General features: G+C 43.4%; 1 protein-coding gene across 2 annotated transcripts in view; it reads right to left on the bottom strand.

Moving 5' to 3' along the window:
- MKL1 (megakaryoblastic leukemia (translocation) 1) overlaps positions 1-21,290 on the bottom strand; it is a 182,671-nt gene that overhangs the window by 17,132 nt on the left and 144,249 nt on the right. For both annotated transcript variants that reach the window (XM_012638086.1, XM_012638085.1), the window contains exons 4-6: positions 5,818-5,873; positions 2,037-2,112; positions 940-1,101 (exon numbers count right to left, since the gene is read on the bottom strand). In XM_012638086.1, coding sequence (XP_012493540.1) covers positions 940-1,101; positions 2,037-2,112; positions 5,818-5,873 — 294 coding nt within the window. The remainder of the gene's footprint in view (positions 1-939; positions 1,102-2,036; positions 2,113-5,817; positions 5,874-21,290) is intronic.

The raw sequence follows: 21,290 nt of genomic DNA, 5'->3' as shown, positions 1-21,290 counted from the left end.
TACCAGAAGTGCTGGAGCACTGCGCTGAGTGTGAGAGCCAAGAGAAAACAGGGTTTTTATTCCCTTACACTAAGGGTATCAAGTCGGAACTCCTGAGCATGGCACCAGAGGCCTGCACATCCTGGACTGCTCACGTCTCCCCAACTGTCTTGACACTATTCCTTCCAGTACGTTCTCACCAGGTCCCAGGCTGCTCTCCCTGCCTGGAGCACTGTCCTCTCCTCTCACGCCCCACCCACGCACACACTTTGGCTAATTCCTAATCATCCTTCAGTCCCAGGCCTGCCCGTCATCTCCTCTGAAAGCTGCACTCCCCACTGCTGAGGCTGGGTTGGGAGACCCTCCTGTGTGCCTAGAGCATCCTGTGCTCCCTCCAGCACATCTGCTGCCTATTCACCTGCCTGGATCTGCTCCTAGGCGTGAGCTCCATGAGGATGGAGGAACATGGTCTGCTCTGTGGGGCTGTGATCCTAGCATCCCTCCTGGGTCCATCAATATTTGTTGAGTGAAATATTAATATCTGTGGAATAGGCTGGGCACTAAGAAGAGATTTCAGCAACAAAAATAAATAGTAAGGTACAGATTTCTAATTCCTGGCATCTCTGCGCGTTCATACTATTGATCATGACATCTACCTACACTGTGAAAGAGGAGTAAGTCCCTGAATTTATAAAGATGGAAAGTGAACAGAGACCTTTCTGTTATTTATTCAGTTATTTATTATTGTATGTCCCTGATCCCTGAGGCAGTTGGCACCGTCCCAAGCTAACACAACCTGCTTATCAGGCCCTCAAACTCTGCGCCTTGGTTCTCTCACGGCTAGGCAGGAAGTCTAAGAGCAAGAAGCCAAGAGTCCCAGCCCAATCCTGCTGTAGTCACGGTATTCCCTCCCCTCCTGCATCCTGGCTGCAGCCCACACAGGGTGGCTGGGCCCCTCACCAATGATGGCTTCCTTCAGGCTAGACTCCACAGGCAGGATGTTCTTCTCCACTAGCTCCATGGGGCCAGGCCTCTGTGCAATCTTCTCATTGAGGTCGTCGGCTAGCCTGGCTCTCTTCAGCTTCAGCTGCTTGGCCTGGAGGGAAGGCTCGGCTGAGGTTTCTGTCCATGGGAAAGAATGGGGTGCAGGAAGACGTATGAGTGGACCTGGTTCTGCCCTGGGAACCCCAGAGCAGCTCTCCTTCCTCCTGGACAGGAGCAGAGACTGTCAGAATAGAAAGCACACCCTGGGCAGAGAAGGGGCCTGGTCTGAAGTTTCATAAGAACAAAAGAAGGGCCCCTGCTATGGGCAGCACATGGTCACACACAATTGTGCCCGGGCACGGGTGGGCTGAGAGGACTTTCTGAGGTGCAGCTGCAGAGCTGAAGGAGCACCACCTGATGCAATAGTCTCCGCTTTCCCTCAGACTTGCTGGGTTACTGGGCAATTCACCTCTCTGTTCTGCCTTTCAGTGTCTTTATCTGCAAAATGTGGGGTTCCGAATAAAAATTCCCTTCCAGCCCTAAAGACGGCTCGAAACTAAACAAACCGAAAGTAGATATGCTGCTTCCAGGAACCAAAACTTCTCCTTCACTAAAAATGTGAAAATGTATGTGGTTGGGGGCAGGTGGGGTACATCTAGGACGCTCTTAGACGAAGAGGGCATTGTTTGTCACAGGTGCTCAAGTAAATGCCAAGTGAATCAATGAATGAATGAATATAAAAAAGAAAATGAATGCATTTTAAAAGCAGATTTTGGAGGAGAGCAGGGATATGCCCTGGCAGAGAGAAGCGATTTCACACCAAAGGATGATGAGACCCAGGAGAACACGTCAAGCCAACCCAAGAGAATGTGACTGTGCTTCTTGGGAATTGCTCTAAACCAGTGGTGGCCACCACAGCACAGTTGTCTTATTGTGCTAGGACTCTGGCTCACCCGCTACCGACAGAAGTGGGAGTGAGAAGCAAGAAGGAGACAGGAAGGAAGTGGGTGGTGCAGCAGTGAGCACACGGTGAGAACAGGGTTTAGATGAGAAGCATTTCCAATCTCACACACCTTCCAAAATGTGCATCCTGACGAGTTCCGATCTCTCAGGTCTGGAACGAATCTTCCGTTTCAAATAGTCCTCTGTCTATAGAAAAAACACAACAAGAAATTCTCAAATCCAGGGCACAAGCTTATGGCATGGACAGTCCCAGAAAGCAGCCTTGGCCATAGTAGCTGCTGCTGATTATCTCTGCAGCCCCCGTGACCTCAATTTGGTGACTGCAGGGTTCTGAGGCCAGGGGAGGCCACATCAACTTCCGATTGCACCTGCCAAGTGCTCCATCCTTCAAGAGCATTTGTCTCTCTGAGGCTGGACTACTACTGTATCCATTAAAAAAACTATTACTTTTACTATCATAAAAGCAATATATGGGCTGGGTGCAGTGACTCACATCTGTAAGCCCAGAACTTTGGGAGGCCAAGATGAGGTGATTACTTAAGGCCAGGAGTTCAAGACCAGCCTGGGCAACATAGTGAGACCCCATCTCTACAAAAAAATTTAAAAAATTAGCAGGGCATGGTGGTGCAAGCCTGTAGTCTCAGCTACTTAGGAGGCTGAGGCGGGAGGATAAATATCACCTGAGCCCAGAAGTTTGAGGTTACAGTGAGCTGTGATCATACCACTGCACTCCAGCCTGGGCAACACAGTGAGACCACATCTCTTAAAAAAAAAAAAAAAAAAGTAATATACGTTTATTGAAGAAAATTTAGAAAATTAGAAAACAATAAAAAATTCTAATTATCCACTGTAATTTGGGGTATTTGTTTCTAGTCATTCTCCCATGCAGAGGATAAGTTTAACTTTGCAGAGATGTAATCATACTGAATATAATTTTATATCCTGTTTCAAAAAATTCAGCACTGTGTGATCTCATGAACATTTTCCATTCATTTAGAGTGGCTGCCGACTGGAATACTAATTTTGATACATGGGGTCATAGCTCTAGTTCCTCAAAGTCCAATGTCCTCATTTCTGCATTTATTAGACTCTGGGCAAACTAACCCATTCCCTCAAAAGTCACAGACTCACCCCACTGCCTGGGGCTAATTATAATATGTATGTGACCCCAGATCTGACTCCAGAGCCTATGCTCTTTGTACCAGCAGTTTTCAAACCACAGAACATTGGTGAGTCAAGACCAGCACAGAATAGGACAGTACAGGGTAAGATAAAGCATAGTAAGAAACGAAGTATCAGAGCATATTATTAATATATCTAGCAAAGGTCAATGGTGGTCCTTGCCCTGGCCATCTGCTGCCTCGGTGCTCTGGCTGGGCAGCTCTGTGCCAGCCCAGGAGTGGGGAGGGGAGTGCGCTGACCTCTCTAAGAGATGGTTTAAAGCGCCTGTGGGCTCTGGGTCTATCACCCCATCTGCAGTAGGCAGAGGTCTTGCCTCAGGTGCTGCAGAGAATGGTAGAGCAGGTTGTCTCGTACTGCAGGTCTTCATAGACATCAAAGGGAGGCATGTTTTCTAAACCATCTGAAGCTCTGAACAATGGCCAAGGCTGAGGCAGAATACAGCAAAGATTAAGAAAATATCCGGAGCAGGTTCTGCATTGGTGAATGCATGGAGGTGCTAAGAGGGTGGCACACCACCCAGAGAGGGCATGGAAGCCCTTCGCCCCTTCCCACATACCCATGAATCTCTTCTAACTGGCTGTTCCTGAGTTGTATCCTTTATAACAAATAGTAAACATGTTAAAGATGTCAAATGGCTGAAACCTGGCTACCTAGAAGCTACTATGGGCTGGTTTAGAAGGTACAAAGTTCCTGACAGAAAACCAGAGAACTAGTTTGCTTTCAGTGCAGAATTTAAAGACAAGGACTTTGCAACTGATATCATTAAAAACATTCATGACCATGGGAGAGCAAGGAATCAGCTGTGGGAATACAAGAGTGTCTGAGAGCCCTTCTAAGTGTGACCCTGACACTGCCAAATCCACCGTGGCTGCTCTTCTACCACCATGTGAAGCTGTCTACACAGCACCAGCAGATGTAGGTGACTGGTTCCATCACTGGAAGAACAAAAGAGATATCTCAGGAATACAAGCTGATATTACTGTATCTTATTCATCTGGAAGTATGAGATGCAAATGTAGCAGTTTTTCAAAGCTTTAAATTTTCAGAATTAACTAAAGCAAATTCTGCTATAACCTATGCAATATATTCATTTTTCATATATCAACTAAGATAATTCTTAGTACATGCTTAAATATGAAAGCAGTTATTGGGATTTAGAAGTCATTTGTGAACAGATGTGCAAAATAAGTACATATTGGATGTATATGGTTACCATGTGTTAGGAAATAAAAATTATTTTGCTTAAGGCCGGGCGCGGTGGCTCATGCCTGTAATCCTAGCTCTCTGGGAGGCCGAGGCGGGCAGATTGTTTGAGCTCAGGAGTTCGAAACCAGCCTGAGCCAGAGCGAGACCCTGTCTCTACTAAAATTAGAAAGAAATTAATTGGACAACTAAAAATATATAGAAAAAATTAGCCGGGCATGGTGTCGCATGCCTGTAGTCCCAGCTACTCGGGAGGCTGAGGCAGGAGGATCGCTTGAGCCCAGGAGTTTGAGGTTGCTGTGAGCTAGGCTGACGCCACGGCACTCTAGCCCGGGCAACACAGTGAGACTCTGTCTCAAAAAAAAAAAAAAAAAAAAAAAAGCCACAGACCAGGGTTTGAGTCTCAGCTTTGCCACTTTGCTGAACAAGTTAGTTAACCTCTCAGCTGCATCTACAAAATGAGGATGATAACACCTAATTCATAAGAGTTAATGTGAGGATAAATAAAAAACAGATATGATCTCACACATAAAAGCACTCGATAAAACAGTAACTGTTCTAATTTGTTCTCATTTGCTGCTTTCCTATGCGAGAAGCAGTCAAGGAAACGGTGCCGAGTCTCCTGACCGGGTAGGGGCGTGGGCAGTGCCACTCCTCTCCCCCTGCTGCTACTCCTTACTGCTTTGGTTCCCAGTGCCCATGACCTCATTCTTCCCACTCACTCTAAGAAGTAATCGTGATTTTCTGGAGGGAAAAAACTAGAAGAAAGTAACAAAAGTCTAGGAAGTAAATATTTCCAAGTCTCTAAAAGAATTGTGGGTCTTCCAGAAGCCATGGCCCATGGTCCTCCCTTTGTAGGGGTTCTTTTTCCTTGACTTAATGTAAAGGAAAAAAGTAAAGGGGGTGGGAGGGGGAAGCAACTTTTGGCAACTTCCTCATCTCTGCCCACAGTAAGCAGCAGAATATTCCCCAGGGGCCCCGGGGGAACTGAAACCGAGAGTGGGATGGGGACACAAGTAAGGTGCTGCAGCAGGAAACCTGGGCTTGGCATGCAGGCCAGCTTCTGCTTTCCACAAGGGCCAAGTGGACACTGGCTGCTCTGGACAGACAGAGACCAGGGAGGTTTCCTGGTCTTACAGAGGTGTGGGCGTGCAGCCCTGGACTCAGGAAGCTTTCCCATGGCTGATGTTCATGTCCTAACATCTACAAGAGGTGAAGTGGAATTGAAGATGTGAAAATACCCGGGATCTCCAAAGCAAGGTTCAGGGAAGGAGGATCAGGTAATCACTCCATATCCTTAAATGTACTAAAGGAGCAACTTCGTTTCAATCATGTTCCATATAATCACCATGGGAGATGGCTGAGGTTAGGTATGAAGTTTCCATTTAGAACTGTGAGGCCAGGGCTGACCCTAGAGTCCTGCTAGACTGGAAGGAAATATAACCAGCAATTCAGTGAGCTCTGAAAATGCTCTTTCGGAGTCCTGGGAGAAGAAAGGTGTCTTACCCTGGCCCGCTCCAAACTCCTTCTCTGCTCATGAAATGCAGCTGGACTTTTCAAAGCTGTTGAGAGAAGAACCATAAAAGAATTACCTTATAGTGAAGATCATGTCTAGTGCTACAATTTTCAGTGGAGAAGGCATCTTAAATTCAAGTTAATTTTAGTAGTACTATTAATATCAGCTGAAGTGAAGAAGGCAACGACGTCTGAGTAAGCATATATCTTTATAGTTCAGCTACCCCATCAAAACAGTTTTGGTTACTTTATGATTCCCAATGGGAATAGTCACTGCCTAAGCTTGAGCTCTATAAAGCACGTCCATGGGATATAACTTAAAAAAAATACCCTGGACCGTTACTGAACTGTCCCTGACAAATGGCCCCTTATCAGCCAAGCCTCCAAGAATGCCTGCTGGGCCTCATGTTACTACTCTCAGGAGACCTGGACACAGGGAGGGGCAGAGCTGCATGCCAGGTCGGCCTTACTTCTTCAGCTTCATTAGGAATTATAAAGTGGCAAAACTGTTTCCATGGGACAGTTAAACCAAAAGGTGCCATTTCCTTCTTCAATTTTAATAAGTGCTGCTAAAGTTAACTTCAATTTCATCTCTAAAGACTAAAAGAACTTCACAGCAATCATATGGCTGACGCTGGTAAAGGAACACACACCACCGACAGCTGACGAGAAAGGCTCAGCTCTATTCTGGGGATACTATCACACAGACCGCAGGTCTCAACTCCTGCAAACAATGTTCAGGTGGCAAGACCAAACCAAGACCCTCCAGAAACAATGCACCATGAATGGAAGGTCTGTCTCCTTTGTCAAAAACTTGGCTGTAAGGACAAGTAACAATTTCAGACATTGTGAGGATGAGAGTTTGCAAAGGCCTGACTCACTTCAAGTAGGGAACAATGGCAATAAAAGAGAAATTTACAAGACTGTGGTCAGTTTCACTTCTGCTGCCCTAGAACTTCAGAACAGCTGTGAAACTGTGCAGGGAGATAACTTTTGCTAGGCTGCTGGCTGTGGTGGGAGTGCAGGGGTAGGGAGCGGCTAAAAGTAGCAAGAGCACAGATATGACCCTATCCTGCCTGGTTCTTTGTGCTTCCTCCCCCCAACCCCCCAGTGAGGGCTGGGCCTCAGCAACAGCAGTCCCAGAAGAAAGCTTCAAATGTCCCAGCAGTACCTTTTTTTTTTTTTTTAATTTTAAATCTTAGGATAAAAAAATTGTCTTAAAATCGCCACTGAGCGCAAATCCCATCTGCTAACAGCAGGGGGAGCTCTAGATTTAACAAATACTGTCTAAGAAAAACCAGTACAGGTTCCCTCCCCAACCCACCAGAGCATTCCCGGGCACTATCCAGGCTGTCCCAGTTCTCATACAGGAAAGGAAGGTCTTGGGCATTTCGGTGGGTAAATAGATGCCTCCTGCACCTGCTTCTACTGCGCAAAGCTGGTTCAACTCCAAAATCAGTCTCCAAAAGCCCTGCTCTACAGGAACCTGTACTGGGAGTGATAAACCAGCAGGGAATGAACAACCTAAAAGAGACAATAAGCACAAAGAACGAGGAGAAAACTCAGTGTCCAGCCCACCCCACTCCATCTTCTTTTCCTGCCTTACTTTTCTCCACAGCACTCTCCACCGTCTTGACATTCTTTATAGGAATACAACATATTTTTCTTATTTGTTTACTGTCAGTCTCCTACCTTTACAATATGTCCCATCAGAGCATGGAGTGGGGGGTGTCTTTTTGTTTCCCACAGTATCCCCAGTGCCTAGAGTACCAGGCACACAGTATACCCTCAATAATTATTCATGCAATGAAGTAATGAATATTCTGTAAGAAACAGATACAAAGTGACTAGGGACAGGAGAGCTAGAGGATTCTGTGGCAGAGTTCTGAACTTTCATCTGAACAGCCAGAATTCTGGCTCTCATCACAAAAGTCCTGGATAGAGAGTCAAGGCATTTGTGTTCTAATACTGGGTTCTACCAATTACTACTGTGGTGGCACAGATGTGACTGCTTTCTGGGTCTTATTTTCTTTGGTAGAGTGAGAGAATCTGTGCACCTCCCAGAACTCTTGTAAGAATCAAATGGGAGCTCCGAAGCAAGTGGTACATGTATCACCAATATACTTAAGGTGCTGTTGTCACCAAATGCTGTATCACTGGTTCAACAGGCCAGCTAGTTTCTGTACCACACCACAGATTATCTATCTAAAACTCTGGCTGGCTTGCTGCCTCCACAACCTATGCTGGCTATGCCAAGGTGTAAGGCACAAATCCAACTTCTAGAAAAACTCACAAGCACCGAACTTCTTGAGGGATGGAAAGTATATCATCTTCATGTACAAGGATGGTGTACAAGTAATGAGGGATGAGGGACAGGTGAAATGGCTGTAGTATACAGTAGTCTCCCTTATCTGTGTCCCCCTTCCACATTTTCAGTTACCTGAGGTCAAGGTTGGTCCAAAAATGGTATTGAAAGAGAGAGAGAGAGAACGAACGCACGCGGCACATTCACTTACTTTTATTACAGTATATTGTTGTAATTGTTCTATTTTAATCTCTTACTGTGACTAATTTATAAATTAAACTTTAACACATCATAGCTATATATGCATAGGAAAAAACTATATATAAGGTTTGGTACTATCCACAGTTTCAGGCATCCACTGGGGGTCTTGGAACACATCCCCCATAGATGGGGGGGACTACTGTATATGAATTTCTATTTGGTCCCATTGAGTTAAGGAAATTTTCACATAATAAGAAGGGGACTAATAGTTATTGAATGCTTATGTGGCAGGCATTGTTCTAGATATTTTAAACATGTTTGCTAATTTAACATTCCTAATGATTCTATGTGGTAGGTGAGATAAGAACAGGCCCAGAAAGGTTAGGTAAGGCTAGCAAATGGCAGTTAGTTAGGATTACAACCTAATTCTGTATCACCCTCAAATCAGAGTTTTTTCCACTCCTCTGAGTTGGTTTCTTAACTTCAAAACACAGAGAAGAACAGAACCTGTTGGATGGGGGAGCAAGGTGGCCTCAATGACACATACTGCTAACTGCAGATGTGGGTCCAGGCAACATGGAAAAGTCAGCTTGATCACAGGACCAGGCTAAGGAAGATTAAGAAGAGGGGTTCAGGGACTCCTCTGAGGACCCCAGGGCCCTCAGGCATTGAAAATCATAGTTCAAAACCTGGGGCTCACTATGAAGCAGCTTCTGGCACTGACACTAGAAGGCAAGCTGGGAGGGGTGAGAAGGCCAGAGGAATTCACTAGCTGCTCAGGGCCTAGACAGGAGAACCAGAAACGAAGACCAAGAAAAGAATTCAAGACAATACTGACCATTCCCAAAACACTTTCTCATATATATATAAATTTTTTTTTGTTTTTTAGAGATGGGGTCTTGCTACATTGCCCAGGCCGTTCTCAAACTCCTGGCTTCAAGTGATCCTCCCACCTTGGCCTCCCAAAGTGCTGGAATTACAGGTATGACCCACAGCACCCGGCCAAAACTTTCATTTTATAACATTATAATCTCACTGAATCCTCTTCACACCCCATGAGGTAGGGACTGTTATTCCAATTTTATGTGTGAGAAACTGACACTTGCTGAGACGCAGTAACCTGCCAGCTCATTCACTGAGTGGTGGACCTCAACCCAGGTCTAGTTCTGTCTTCCTTTTCTTCCCTTGTGTAAACCTCCTGACAAGTGTGTTGGTTTCTCAGTCTGTGAGTAGCCCAGCCCAGTTTGTGCTTCTCTTTCCCCATTTTAAATTCTGCCCTCTGACAACAGGCTCAGCAATTTCAATAGCCACTTCTGCCAAGTGAGGGGAGGAGGGAGCAATGGCCCCTCTTCCTTCAGGTTTCTGTCAGGACTTCCCATTGGGCACTTCTCAGGTTAATCTGGGGAGAAGCTGGAGCGGGGACACCAAGTGCTCTTGGTGCACTGGGGTTTGAGGTCAGCAGGGCAATCCCTGTGTGTCCAGCCAGCTTTGTTAAAAGCCACGCTGTGGAGGGGAGCCTAGTGAAGGAGATGTAAGAATGATGCACATAAGCCCTAGGACTTCTTGACGTAGGCGCAAATGACAATGGGGAGTCAAAATCACCTCAAGCTTCCATGAGACACAAGGGAGCAGAGCAGAGCAAAGCAGAAAATAGGCTTCAAAGCCTAGGCCTCTGCTAGTTGGGGAAAAAAACAAAAGACTCAAAGTTAACCCATAAAATATGTGTCCAACTAGGACGGCTGCATTCATCTTGGATTCTATCTACCCCTTCCCTGCTGCCTTAACAGCTTTGCCAGAGGAACCAGGATATTACTGACTCAAAACCAAATTTGCAGCCAGGCACGGCAGTCACTCTGGGAGGCAGGTGGGAGGATCGTTTGAGGTGGGTTCAAGACCACCCTGAGCAACATGGTGAGACCTCGTCTCTACCCAAAATAGAAAAATTAGTTGGGTGTGGTAGTGTGTTCCCGTGGTCCCAGCTACTGGAAAGGCTGAAGCAGGAGGATTGCTTGGCCTCAGGAGTTTGAGGTTGTAGTGAACTATGATGATGCCACTGCACTCTAGCCTGGGCAACAGAGTAAGACTCTGTCTCAAAAAAAAAAAAAAAACCACCACATTTTCCCAGAAACTCCTAGAAGGCAGTCTCTGGAAAGAGAAGCTCCCGAAGACCATTGCAAACACAATAGCTATGTGTGTTGTTTATAAGAATATACAGTTTTCGTGTCAGAGGTCAGTTCTTAATCCTTTTCTGCCAGCCCTGGTAGCTGGTTCCATTAAAGCTCTTGTACTGCTTTGTGTGATCAAAGGGAAGTTTGCAGCACGTACTGAAAGGAAAAATAACTGAGGCCCCCACAGAAATCAAATGAACAGAAGTGGCCAAGAGGTGTGGCATTCTTAATCACAGTTTCAGTTCTAGATGTGGGTCCTGTCCCTGGCTGGTTATAACTACCAATTAATATTCTGTTCCTACTCTCCAGCACCCATTTCCTTTCTCCCCCGGCCCATTTGCTGTCTTAATTAAATGAGGTCACTTATGAATAAAAACAGAAAAACTATTTCCATTTTCTTTTTAAAAATATATTGGCATCCATTTAAAAAGGGGGAACTCGATGCTATGCTACGTGTGTCTGCATGGATTTGTGCTGACAGCGCAGGGGCCCTGGGGCCAGAATGGTTTTGATTTAATCTGGCACTAAAGAGTAAGCATGAGGATCCTTAAAAACCAATCTGTCTCAGTAATTTAGGACATCAAATCAGCACTTTCCCCTCACCAGCTCCAGATTTACAAATTAAACATGCAGGCAAGTGAGTTCTCTAGGATCCACAAAGCAATTCTGGAAATGCCTCTAAGCAGGGAATGACAGCAATTCACCATCAAGCCTCATTTCCTTATTGTTATCATTAAGGAATATATATTAGGTGCCCGGGTCTAAATGTCACTTTATTAGATGCTGTCATAAAAAAAAAGAAAGATGATTCCCATCCTTGATAATACGCTAGAAGCTCACCAACAATTTTGTATTCAGAGGAACTCAAAGGCTATGAACATAATACAGTTAACAGACGTCACTGGAGTGGTGCAGTCCAAGCGGCCCTTCTTTCAGGCAAGCCTGTTGGGTTTCTTTTTCCACCGTGGAAGCAGCAGGCATATACAGAGTGCATCAGTGGAGGCTGTGTGTATGGGAAGAAACACATAACAAACCGGGTAGGAAACCAGAAATATTATATATCCGTCCATCTATCTATCCAATAAGCAATTCTCAAGTAAGTACTATGCTAGTTATTGAGGACAAGGATAGAAAGATGGGGTCCCAGCCCTCAATAAGAGCTTATGGTTTGAGGCGCAAAGAGACAAATAGTTATGATCCAAGATGGAAGTACAATAGTAGAGGTAATTTAGGTGCAACAAAGGACAGAAGAGGCAAAATGAGCCCCCAGGAAAAGAGTGTGTGAACTGCCCCGCAGATTTTATAGAGAAAAAGTCAAATGAAGCAAATAGGAGCACCACAGGCAGACAAGGAAGAATGGGAAGATCATCAGAGGCCAAGGAAGAGCAAGAGCACAAATACGAAGATATAAAAGAACAAGGCAATTTCAAGAAACTCCAAGAACTTTGACATGGTTGGGCCACGGAGTTCACGTGGGGATGATGTGGCTGGAAGGGTTGGCAAGGCCCAGTCAATGAAGAACTTTTCTGTGCTACTGTGGGGACTTCTGCCTCAGGGAAGACAGGGGAGACATATTTTTCTATGTCTTCCCACTAAGTACAAGTTAAAACTCTGGACATTCTACATAAAACAAACAAAAGTAGATTCTGAAAGGTAGAGAGAAGGAAGCAGACTGGCTAGGGACCTTGGCACCCAAGGAATGACATAGTGGCAAGTTCCCTGAAGTGTTTTTTTATTTGTCTTCATATATTCCCAACTTTGAGCTTAAGAAGCTGGCAACCTGGAAATGCCAATGGGTGCAGACAAAAGAAGTCCCAATAAAATGTGCTCTCTCTAGCCAAAGAACCAGGAAAGGGCAGCCTAGCAAGACAGAAGACTTTCAGACAGTAATTTGCTCTACTCTAAACACCACAGAAAAAATGGTGGCCTCACACCCTCGACTCCCCATAAAGGCCAAGTTGGGAGTCTAGACTTCTACCCTCTCACCAAGTTGTAATGAGATGTCCCAACACCCCCTGTTGGTGTGGTGTCAGAGAGGGCCAAGTAGGAAGCCGGGGCTTTCATTCTCATCAGCCAGTAACACACACACCCCCAACAGTGTAAGTGGAGACCAAATGGGGTGTCTGGACTTACATCCCTACTTAGCATTAACGAAGCACTCCTCCCCCTCCTCGCTGGGTGATGTCAGAGGAGGGCTGGTGGAGAGCCAGGACTTTCACCATTGTCCAGTGGTAACAAGGTCACCCCCACACAGTGTTAGCACAGACCACATGGGGAGCTGGAACTCTCATCCCAAATGGAAAGTCCTCCCACCACTAACTTAGATGTCAATTACTGCCAAATGGGGAACTTGGACTTCTACCTCCATCTGGTCATAATGAGGTGGCACTATCCCCACCTTTCCCTATGGGAGCAATGTCAAGAGAAAGCCAGCTAAAACAGAAGAAATAAAATGCAGAGACTTAAAAGATATTATATAAATGTCCAGGTTTCAATAAAAAATCAACACACCAAGAACCAAGAAGATCTCACACTGAAAAAGAGAAAATCAAAAATCTAACACTAAGATCACAGATGCAAGAATTATCTGATAAAGATTTTGAAGCAGCCACAATAAAAAATGCTTCAATGGGCCAGGTGTGATGGCTCATGCCTATAATCCCCGCACTTTCGGTGGCTGAGGTGGGAGGATCACTTGAGGCCAGGAGGCCAGGAGCTCGAGACCAGCCTGGGCAACATAGTGCGATCCTGTCTCTACAAAAAATTTTAATAATTAGCTGGGTGTGGTGCTGCATGCCTATAGTCCTAGCTACTTAGGAGGCTGGGAAAGGAGGATCGCCTGAGCCCAGGAGTTCAAGGTTACAGTGAGCTATGATTTGCCACTACACTCCAACCTGGGTGACCCTGTCTTAGGAAGTCTCAGCAAAGAAACTGAAGATATAAAGTAGAACAAATGAAAATTTTATAAACGAAAAACATAATAATTGAAATTAAAAGCTCAGGTGGTGGGCTCAACAGTAGAAATGGAGGAGACAAAGGAATGAACCAGGGAACTGGAAGACAGAATAATCTGAACAACAGAAAGAAAATATACTGAAAAAAAAAAAATGAACAGAGCCAGCCCCAGGAACCTGTGGGACTTCAACACAAAATCTAACATCATGTCACCAAAGTCCTGAAAGAGAGGAAAAAGAGAATGGGATTGAAAAAGTACTTAAATAATGGCTGAAAACTTTCCAAATTTGGAAAGAGACATAAGTCTACAGATTCAATAGGCTGAGTAAACCCCAAATAAAGACAAACTTAAAATAAGAAATTTGTGCCAAGATACATCATAATTAAACTTTGAGAACTAAACAGAAGAAAAAAAAATCTTGAAAGCAGCTACAAAAACTTTAATTTGAATGACAGTGTATTTCTCATCAGAAACCATGGACAACAGAAGGAAGTGGCACAGTATTTTCCAAGTGCTATTAAGGATTGTATCCTGAGATCAATGTGTAGCCACCACATTAACCAGGGGAAGTGAAGCCATCAGAGCTGCATGGAGGGGGAGGGGCAGTTGTTTCTAACTTGACATTTTACATTTAAAATATAAAATGAGTAGAAACACACCTGGTAATTGCCATGTATTCAATTCACCCCCCACCCGCCATCTGCACTCACATGGCCCCTTTCCCTTGCTCTCCTCTTTTAATTTTGAATTTTTCAAACCTATAAAAACAATGAAAGAACAAATAATGAATAGCCTTACAACTTTGACCTAGATTCACCAGTTATCTTTTAGCCAAATTTCTCTCTCTCTCATACACACACACTTGTCATTTTTTTTGGTTTATGGAATCACTTCAAAGTAAGTTGCAGGTAACAATCATGACATTTTACCCCTAAATTCTTCAGTGTGCATAACTGTCCTCAGAATAAGGACATTCTCTTACATAACTAAGATACTTTATTCACACCTGTGAAAATTAACATTAATGCAATAATATAATTTACGGTCCATATTTGAATTTCTTCAATTGTCCCCCAAAATGTCTTTTATAGCTGTTTGGATTTTCCCCCTAATCCAAGACTTAACCAAGAATCATGCGCTGCATTCGGTTACTGTTTCCTTAGTCACAATCTAGACCAGAACCCCTGCCTTTTTTGTTTTCATGACACTTACTTGTTTTAAGTATCTAAGCCAGTTGTCTTGCACAATGTTCTATATTCTGAAATTGTTTCCTCACAATTAGATTTATGTTAAATATTTTTGGTAAGAAGACTACATAGGTAGTATGTATTTATTAATATCAAGAGGCATATGGTATCAGGTTGTATAACCATCGATTGTGCTAAAAGTTTGAAAGGTGACACCAGATCTCTCCATCTTAAAGGTAGCATTTCCCTGTTTGTAATTTATATGTAATCTGTGGGGTAACATTTTAAGGCCATGTGAAAATCCTGTTCCCCAAAAACCAATTACCTAACGGTTCTAGCACCTGCTGATGATCCTTGTCTGAACCGATTTTTGTAAGTGGAACTGCAAAATAGCAAGAATCGCATTTTTACACAATCACTCTAGTAATGATCAGGAGGCCATTTAGAAGAACAAAATGGAGTGACTGCGTGAATGAATCGTTGTGCCATTAATACCCTCAAACAGGGGATCCAGGGAGAATAGGTAGGGAAAGGAGGGCAGAGACTCTGTTCAGTTTTGGACATGCTGAATATGAGGTGATAGTGGGATATTCTATTAAGAGACATCCAAGTGGGGTATATGTGTCTGTGTATCAAAACTTCCTAATACTACATATGTGTGTGTGTGTGTGTAAGAAAGAAAACCTACTAAAGATGACATCATCTAGAGAGGATACAATATGATATGTAGAGACAGAAGAAAACACTCCCAAGGCTGAACCTCAGAGAACCCCAGAATTCTAGGATAGATGAGGAAAGCCCAGCAAAGGGATGTGAAGAGGGTCACAGAGAGTGAAACAAAGCTGTCATCTGGAGTAAGCTTCATCAAGAAGGGTGTAGGTAGAAAGAGCGAGATGTTAACTAACAGTGAGGAAGTCAGGTAAAATAACAGTTGCAAAGTTTCCAGAGGATTACTGTACTTATGACATGGCCAGTGGTCTCAGAGCTATGCCAGTGGGCCGGTGGAGGCAGAAACTTACTGCAACAGATTGAGGAGTGAATAGAGGGGAGAAAGTCGAGTCAGAGGTGTGTGTCCCTAAGACGTTAGAGAAGTGCTAAGAGTTTACTACTCACTCATTCTTCTAACAAATATTTGAGAGCTCATGTGTCAAACCCCATTTTGGTGCTGAGATTTCCATGCTTTTGAGGAGCTTACATTCGAGTGAAGAAAGACATACATAAAACAAATAAGCATGTAACCCAGGCAAGGAGAACAGCAAGTGCAAAGGCTCTGAGTGACAGAGGAACACAAAGGAGGCCAGAGTGGATGGAGATGCAGTGAGAGACAAAGCCACAAAGGGCACTGTAAGAGTCTGGATTTTGCTCTGTTCTCAAGGGGCACTAGAGGAAATAAAATGAGGAGAAGAAATAAAGTAGGATGGTGCCTATGAACCTGGACATTGACAAAGAGGATTCCAAGGGTAACATAAATAAGGGTAACATAAATAAAAAGATTTGCTACAAATGGTCTCCTTGTTTTCCCTCTGATATCTGCACAATGTGTTAGGAATTACCATACTTGGGCTTCTTGGTACCTATTACTTTCCATATTTTATAGTTGAGAAATGACTTGCCTGAGATCACTTTCTAATCAACTGCAGAAAGAAGACTAGACTCTGGATTCTTCTGATTTCAAAATTCAGATCAGGCAGGAGAGGGAGAGGGGGAGAGATGAGGGGAGAGGAACAGAATAGACACTTCCCTGAACAAGCATCTTCCCTGCCCCCCTGCCAAATTGTGTGATAGTTATAAAAAAAAACAACAACAGTGATTTTAATCAGATTTTACATTTTGCCTTCTTTTCCTGGCTATTCCTTTGGAAATAAAGCTGCCTTGTCATTTTCTCTAACATTGGAAACAGGACAGAAGGGAGGGCTTCAGATCCAACCTTAAAAAATGTCAAGGGGGCACACGTTCTCCTATTCCTTTTCCCTCCAGCCCTCTCTTTTTTTTTTTTTTTTTTGAGACAGAGGCTCGCTTTGTTGCCCTGGCTAGAGTGAGTGCCGTGGCGTCAGCCTAGCTCACAGCAACCTCAAATTCCTGGGCTCAAACAATCCTTCTGCCTCAGCCTCCCGAGTAGCTGGGACCCTCCAGCCTTCTCTTGAAGGGGCCAATATAGCAGAAAAGGGAGTCACTGTATAATCAAACTCCATCCAAAGTTAACTGAGCCTTTTGCCACATTGCCTGGTCCTAGCATAAGAGTTTGTCACACAGCCCTAGGCAGTTTATTGACTTGGCAAAACTGACCACCGACATGGTGCAAGGCCACAAGAGAGGCAAGTGAGTCAGGCTTTTCCCAGCACGGAGATGGGTTCATAAGTTGTCTGTACCCAATTATCTCACATGCAGCATGTTCATCTATCTTTGAAATCTGCCATCACTCTTGAATCACGTGAACAAGGCAATCCTCTACTTGAGAACTCCTGGGAGAAGAGAATGACAATATTCTACACCATACTAAAAATGAAAAGGGAACAATGCCAACAACCCTTGGTCCAGTGTTTCTTCAAGTGCAGCTGAAGAACCATTTGCATGAAGAATGTCTCTGAAGTACAAGAATCTCTCTGGAATGCAGATTCCTAGGCCTCAAGTATTTTAATCTTTAGTAAGCTTTTTGAGTGATGCTGGTGCCACTAAATTTGAAAACCATTGCTTCCCTAGCCCATAAGACAAAGAAGAGGTGAGAAAGTAAGAATTTTATTTGCTCACTCTCCACCACAGGTGCTGATTAAAAAGTACACTTAGTAAACAAGGACTTAATAAATTTTCTCAACAAAGTAGAGGCCAGCTATGTCACCTCTGTGTAAGGGTTGACTCTAACATTAGGCAGATGGATTTTTCTTAAGGTTTGACATCCAGGCAGAGTGAAGGCTCTTAACCTGGGACATGCTATACCAGCTTTAGAGTAATATACATCCCTGGAAATTGTGCGCTGAATTTTGGGTGTTTGCTGGGGCAACTGGTTAGTGAGAAGACGTGCAAGATTCTCCAAGGAGAATTTATGGCACAAAATGAATCAAGAACCTCTGATTTAACCAAGGGTTATCATGATGGAAGTGGAAAGATGCTCACTGCCTTCACACCTCACAAGTAGTAGATATGAGCAGCAACCTGGAAGCAATTTTACTGGAGGGCTTAAAAATGATGCATTACTCCCAACTCTACCACCTTTTACCTAACCTCACCAACTACAGGTCCTGATCTGATGCTATTTCAATTTTCAAAGTTGAAATTTTAGTGAAAGTATAGGAGGCTATCATCACAAAATTCCCATGTGGACAAGAACCACTATAAACTGTGACCTTCAGGGATTAGTACAGGGTTTGGAGCCAGAATCCTAGACTGGATCTGCTTGTCTTTCAGTGGCAGTGTGACCCAGGGCAAATCACATGACCCCTCTAAGGTTCAGTATCCTCATCTGCAAAATGCTAACTATAGCACTGGGTGATTATTAGCATTAAAGTGAAAGTGCTTTGCCATCTGATAGAAGCTACGTTAAGCTTAAGGCAATGTTACTGTTCTTTTTTTCTGTATCATCTTCCTTTTAAAATAAACAGCATGTGTGTAGAGTCAAATGCTGAGAGCTAACTGGGCTTGACTTTCATTTTTTGTCTTTCTGTTTTTAGCTGACACCCTAAAATGCCTACAAAAATATCCTGAAACAAAGAGTTGTGTCAACAGTTCCAGGGACTGACCATGACAGTGAGAACCAGAACTAAGTTCATATGAACCAAAGTAAGAACTTCAGTGGTGGCGTTGTGGAGAAGGGACCACACATTCTGGGGCAAGCAAGGATCCAAACCAACAGTCATAAAATGCTCTTCATACACATCCTGTTTTGGTAGGCAGGCTTGCCACCACCCCTGTATTGGCACCTGGGCTGTCACCCCCACCCAAACCAGCAGAAAGGCCAACTAACAAGAATGAATGTAAAAAGTGGAGACTCAAGAATGCTAAATCTTCTTCCCAGAAGTGCAAGGTGCTCCAGAGTCTCCCGCTCTTGACTCACTGATGGTAAAAGAGGCTCAAGACTGGGAGAGGTGAGCAAACAATCTTGTACAGTGTAAGTGTCAACAGATACAGTGAACTCCAAAAGGTTAAAATATTAGAAGACAGATATTTTCAACTTGACCTTCCAGGCTTCTCTTTTTGAAGGCCCCATAATCAATATGCCTAAGTGATCCATTTACACACAAGCTCCAAATCACCTTTTCCCTTCTTCAAATAACATCCCACTATGCTGAAGAACTGTAAATCTTCACCACTATCAGGGCTCCCTTTGGGCATGTAATTCTTTAGAACTTGTATTGTTTGGATAAAATCAGTGAGTAGCACCAACAAGTGACTTTATAACCTTCTCTACTTCATTTATTATCTTGAAAAGAAGTTGGCCTTGAATATCTCAGATTCTTCAAGAAGTAATTATTAAATGAAATGTAATACCTACTGTACTTTTTAGATATTAAATTGTATCAAGAATTATATCAGTATTAGGTGGGCCTGGCCTCACTGTCTGTAATCTCAGAGCACTTTGGGAAGCTGAGGCGGGAGGATTGCTTGAGGCCAGGAGTTCAAGACCAAGAGCAGTAACAGCGAGACCCTGTCTCTACAAAAAATAATTACCCAGGTGTGGTGGTATACACCTGTAGTCATAGCTAACTCAGGAGGCTGAGGCAGGAAGATCAGCAGAGTAAGGCCCTATCTCTTAAACAAACGAACAAAAAAACAACTCATATCAAGAAGACTACTTTCAGTGGTGGATGATGAGAAATTACTTAACTGGGTACAATGTACCTTATTTGGGTGATGCGTACATTAAAAGCCCACACAGACCTCACCACTATAGCAACGTATCCATGTAACAAAATTGCACTTGTATCCCTTAAATTTATAGAAATAAAAAAAAAAAGATGACTACTTTGTATGGCCTGTTCAACAGAGCTCATTGATGGATTCTTTGGATTCAACAATGAATACACTCAGAACATGAACACATAACTCACTCCATAATACTATTTTAGTATTTGTTAGCAACTGGCCAAGGAGGTTCTATGCTAGTCACAGATCACCGAGATAGAAATATACCCTACAACAACAGGAAGAGAGATGAGGATGCAGACTTCTATCACAAATGCAATATAAAACATCTGGGAATGATGTGTCCAGTTGGTTTTCTCCTGTGATAAAAGAGAAGATTACTGAGGCCACATGCCTAACACAATTTTCTCTCAGCTTCAAATCTAGGATTCAGGTTAGCCTCACTCCTGGAGCACATGTTTCCCTATGGTGTTTATCAAATGCCATTTAAACCAGGGATTCAACTACAGTTAAATGGTCACATTCCTGTGGTGAAGATACACCATCCCATGAAGGAGGTGGGGCGGGGAGAAAGGGGAAACTATCTCTTTCATCCAAAGATATCTCTGTATCTGAAAGAGCCAAATGGGTCACACCAACATGTCCGCAAGTGAGCTGAGGGATACCTAGGGTGGTGACCAGACTGGGGTAGTGGGCCAATTGTAGGGCTTGGGGGAAGGCCTTTTCTGAGCTCCTACTGGTTGGATCTTGGCCAAACTTCTTTGGCTCACAAGGCAGAAATTCAGAGACTACCACACAGAGCTTCAAGCAACTTCCAAATGGACTGCAGCAAATAGGAGATGATCAAGCCCCAGAGACCAGGATCTACCCTCACCCTAGCCCCCACCCCAAACTCACTCATCTATGAAGTATCCTTTGGGACATAATGTCCCTGATAGTGTAATACTTCACTTAAAAGCAAACAAATGACATTTTTTTAAAACCTACAATTTTATAAGGAAAGGTGGGGGCAGGTCACTCTCAAATCAGACCCTCATCTGCCCTGGAATCAATACTGTGTCCTCATTGGTAAACATTTCTGTCTCTTGGCAAGTTGTCTAGAAATTAAAAAATATTATTTCCAACACAACAATGTGGGTGTTTTTTTTTTTTTTTTTTTTTGGTTTTAGGAGAAAGAGGTTAAAAAGAAACATCCACTACCAGAGAGCAGGCAAGCTAATAAAATGATAGTCCTACTAATATATGACCAAATGGTGAATGATTTTAACAGAGTACCAAGTTGGGCTAGTGGTTCTTTAACTTTTAACAATTTACAGCAACTATTTTTTTTAATCCACTGGTAGGAAGGAAAGTAAAATTAAAAAGGATTTTATTTATTTAAAATAGTTCTTCTTCTTAAACCCTAGTTTTGACAGACCTTAATTAGATAGATATATATTAAAAATCACTTTCAGATTCACAAGATGGTAGGTCCAAGCTAATGTTCTTCTCATTCTTAAATGAGAACAATAATGCCTACATTTGTTCTCTAAACTAACTGTGTGGTAAGTTACTACTCTGTGGGTAACCCATGAGATGGGCTGTTATCCCAGTTTTATAACAGTGGAAGTTGAGTTCAGAAAAGTTATTGAGTTGCCTAAAGTTACCTAATTCCTAAGTAGCAGAGTAAGGTATAAAACTCCACTAATACAATAGCCACTAACCACATGGGACCATTTAAAGTTAAATTAATTCATATTATTAGTTTGTGACCAGCCTGAGCAAGAGCAAGATCCCGTCTCTACTAAAAA

This window comes from Propithecus coquereli, unplaced genomic scaffold (assembly GCF_000956105.1).
Source record: "Propithecus coquereli isolate 6110/MARCELLA unplaced genomic scaffold, Pcoq_1.0 Scaffold126, whole genome shotgun sequence".
Taxonomy (NCBI): Eukaryota; Metazoa; Chordata; class Mammalia; order Primates; family Indriidae; genus Propithecus; species Propithecus coquereli.
This window is presented reverse-complemented; position numbering and strand designations above follow the sequence as displayed.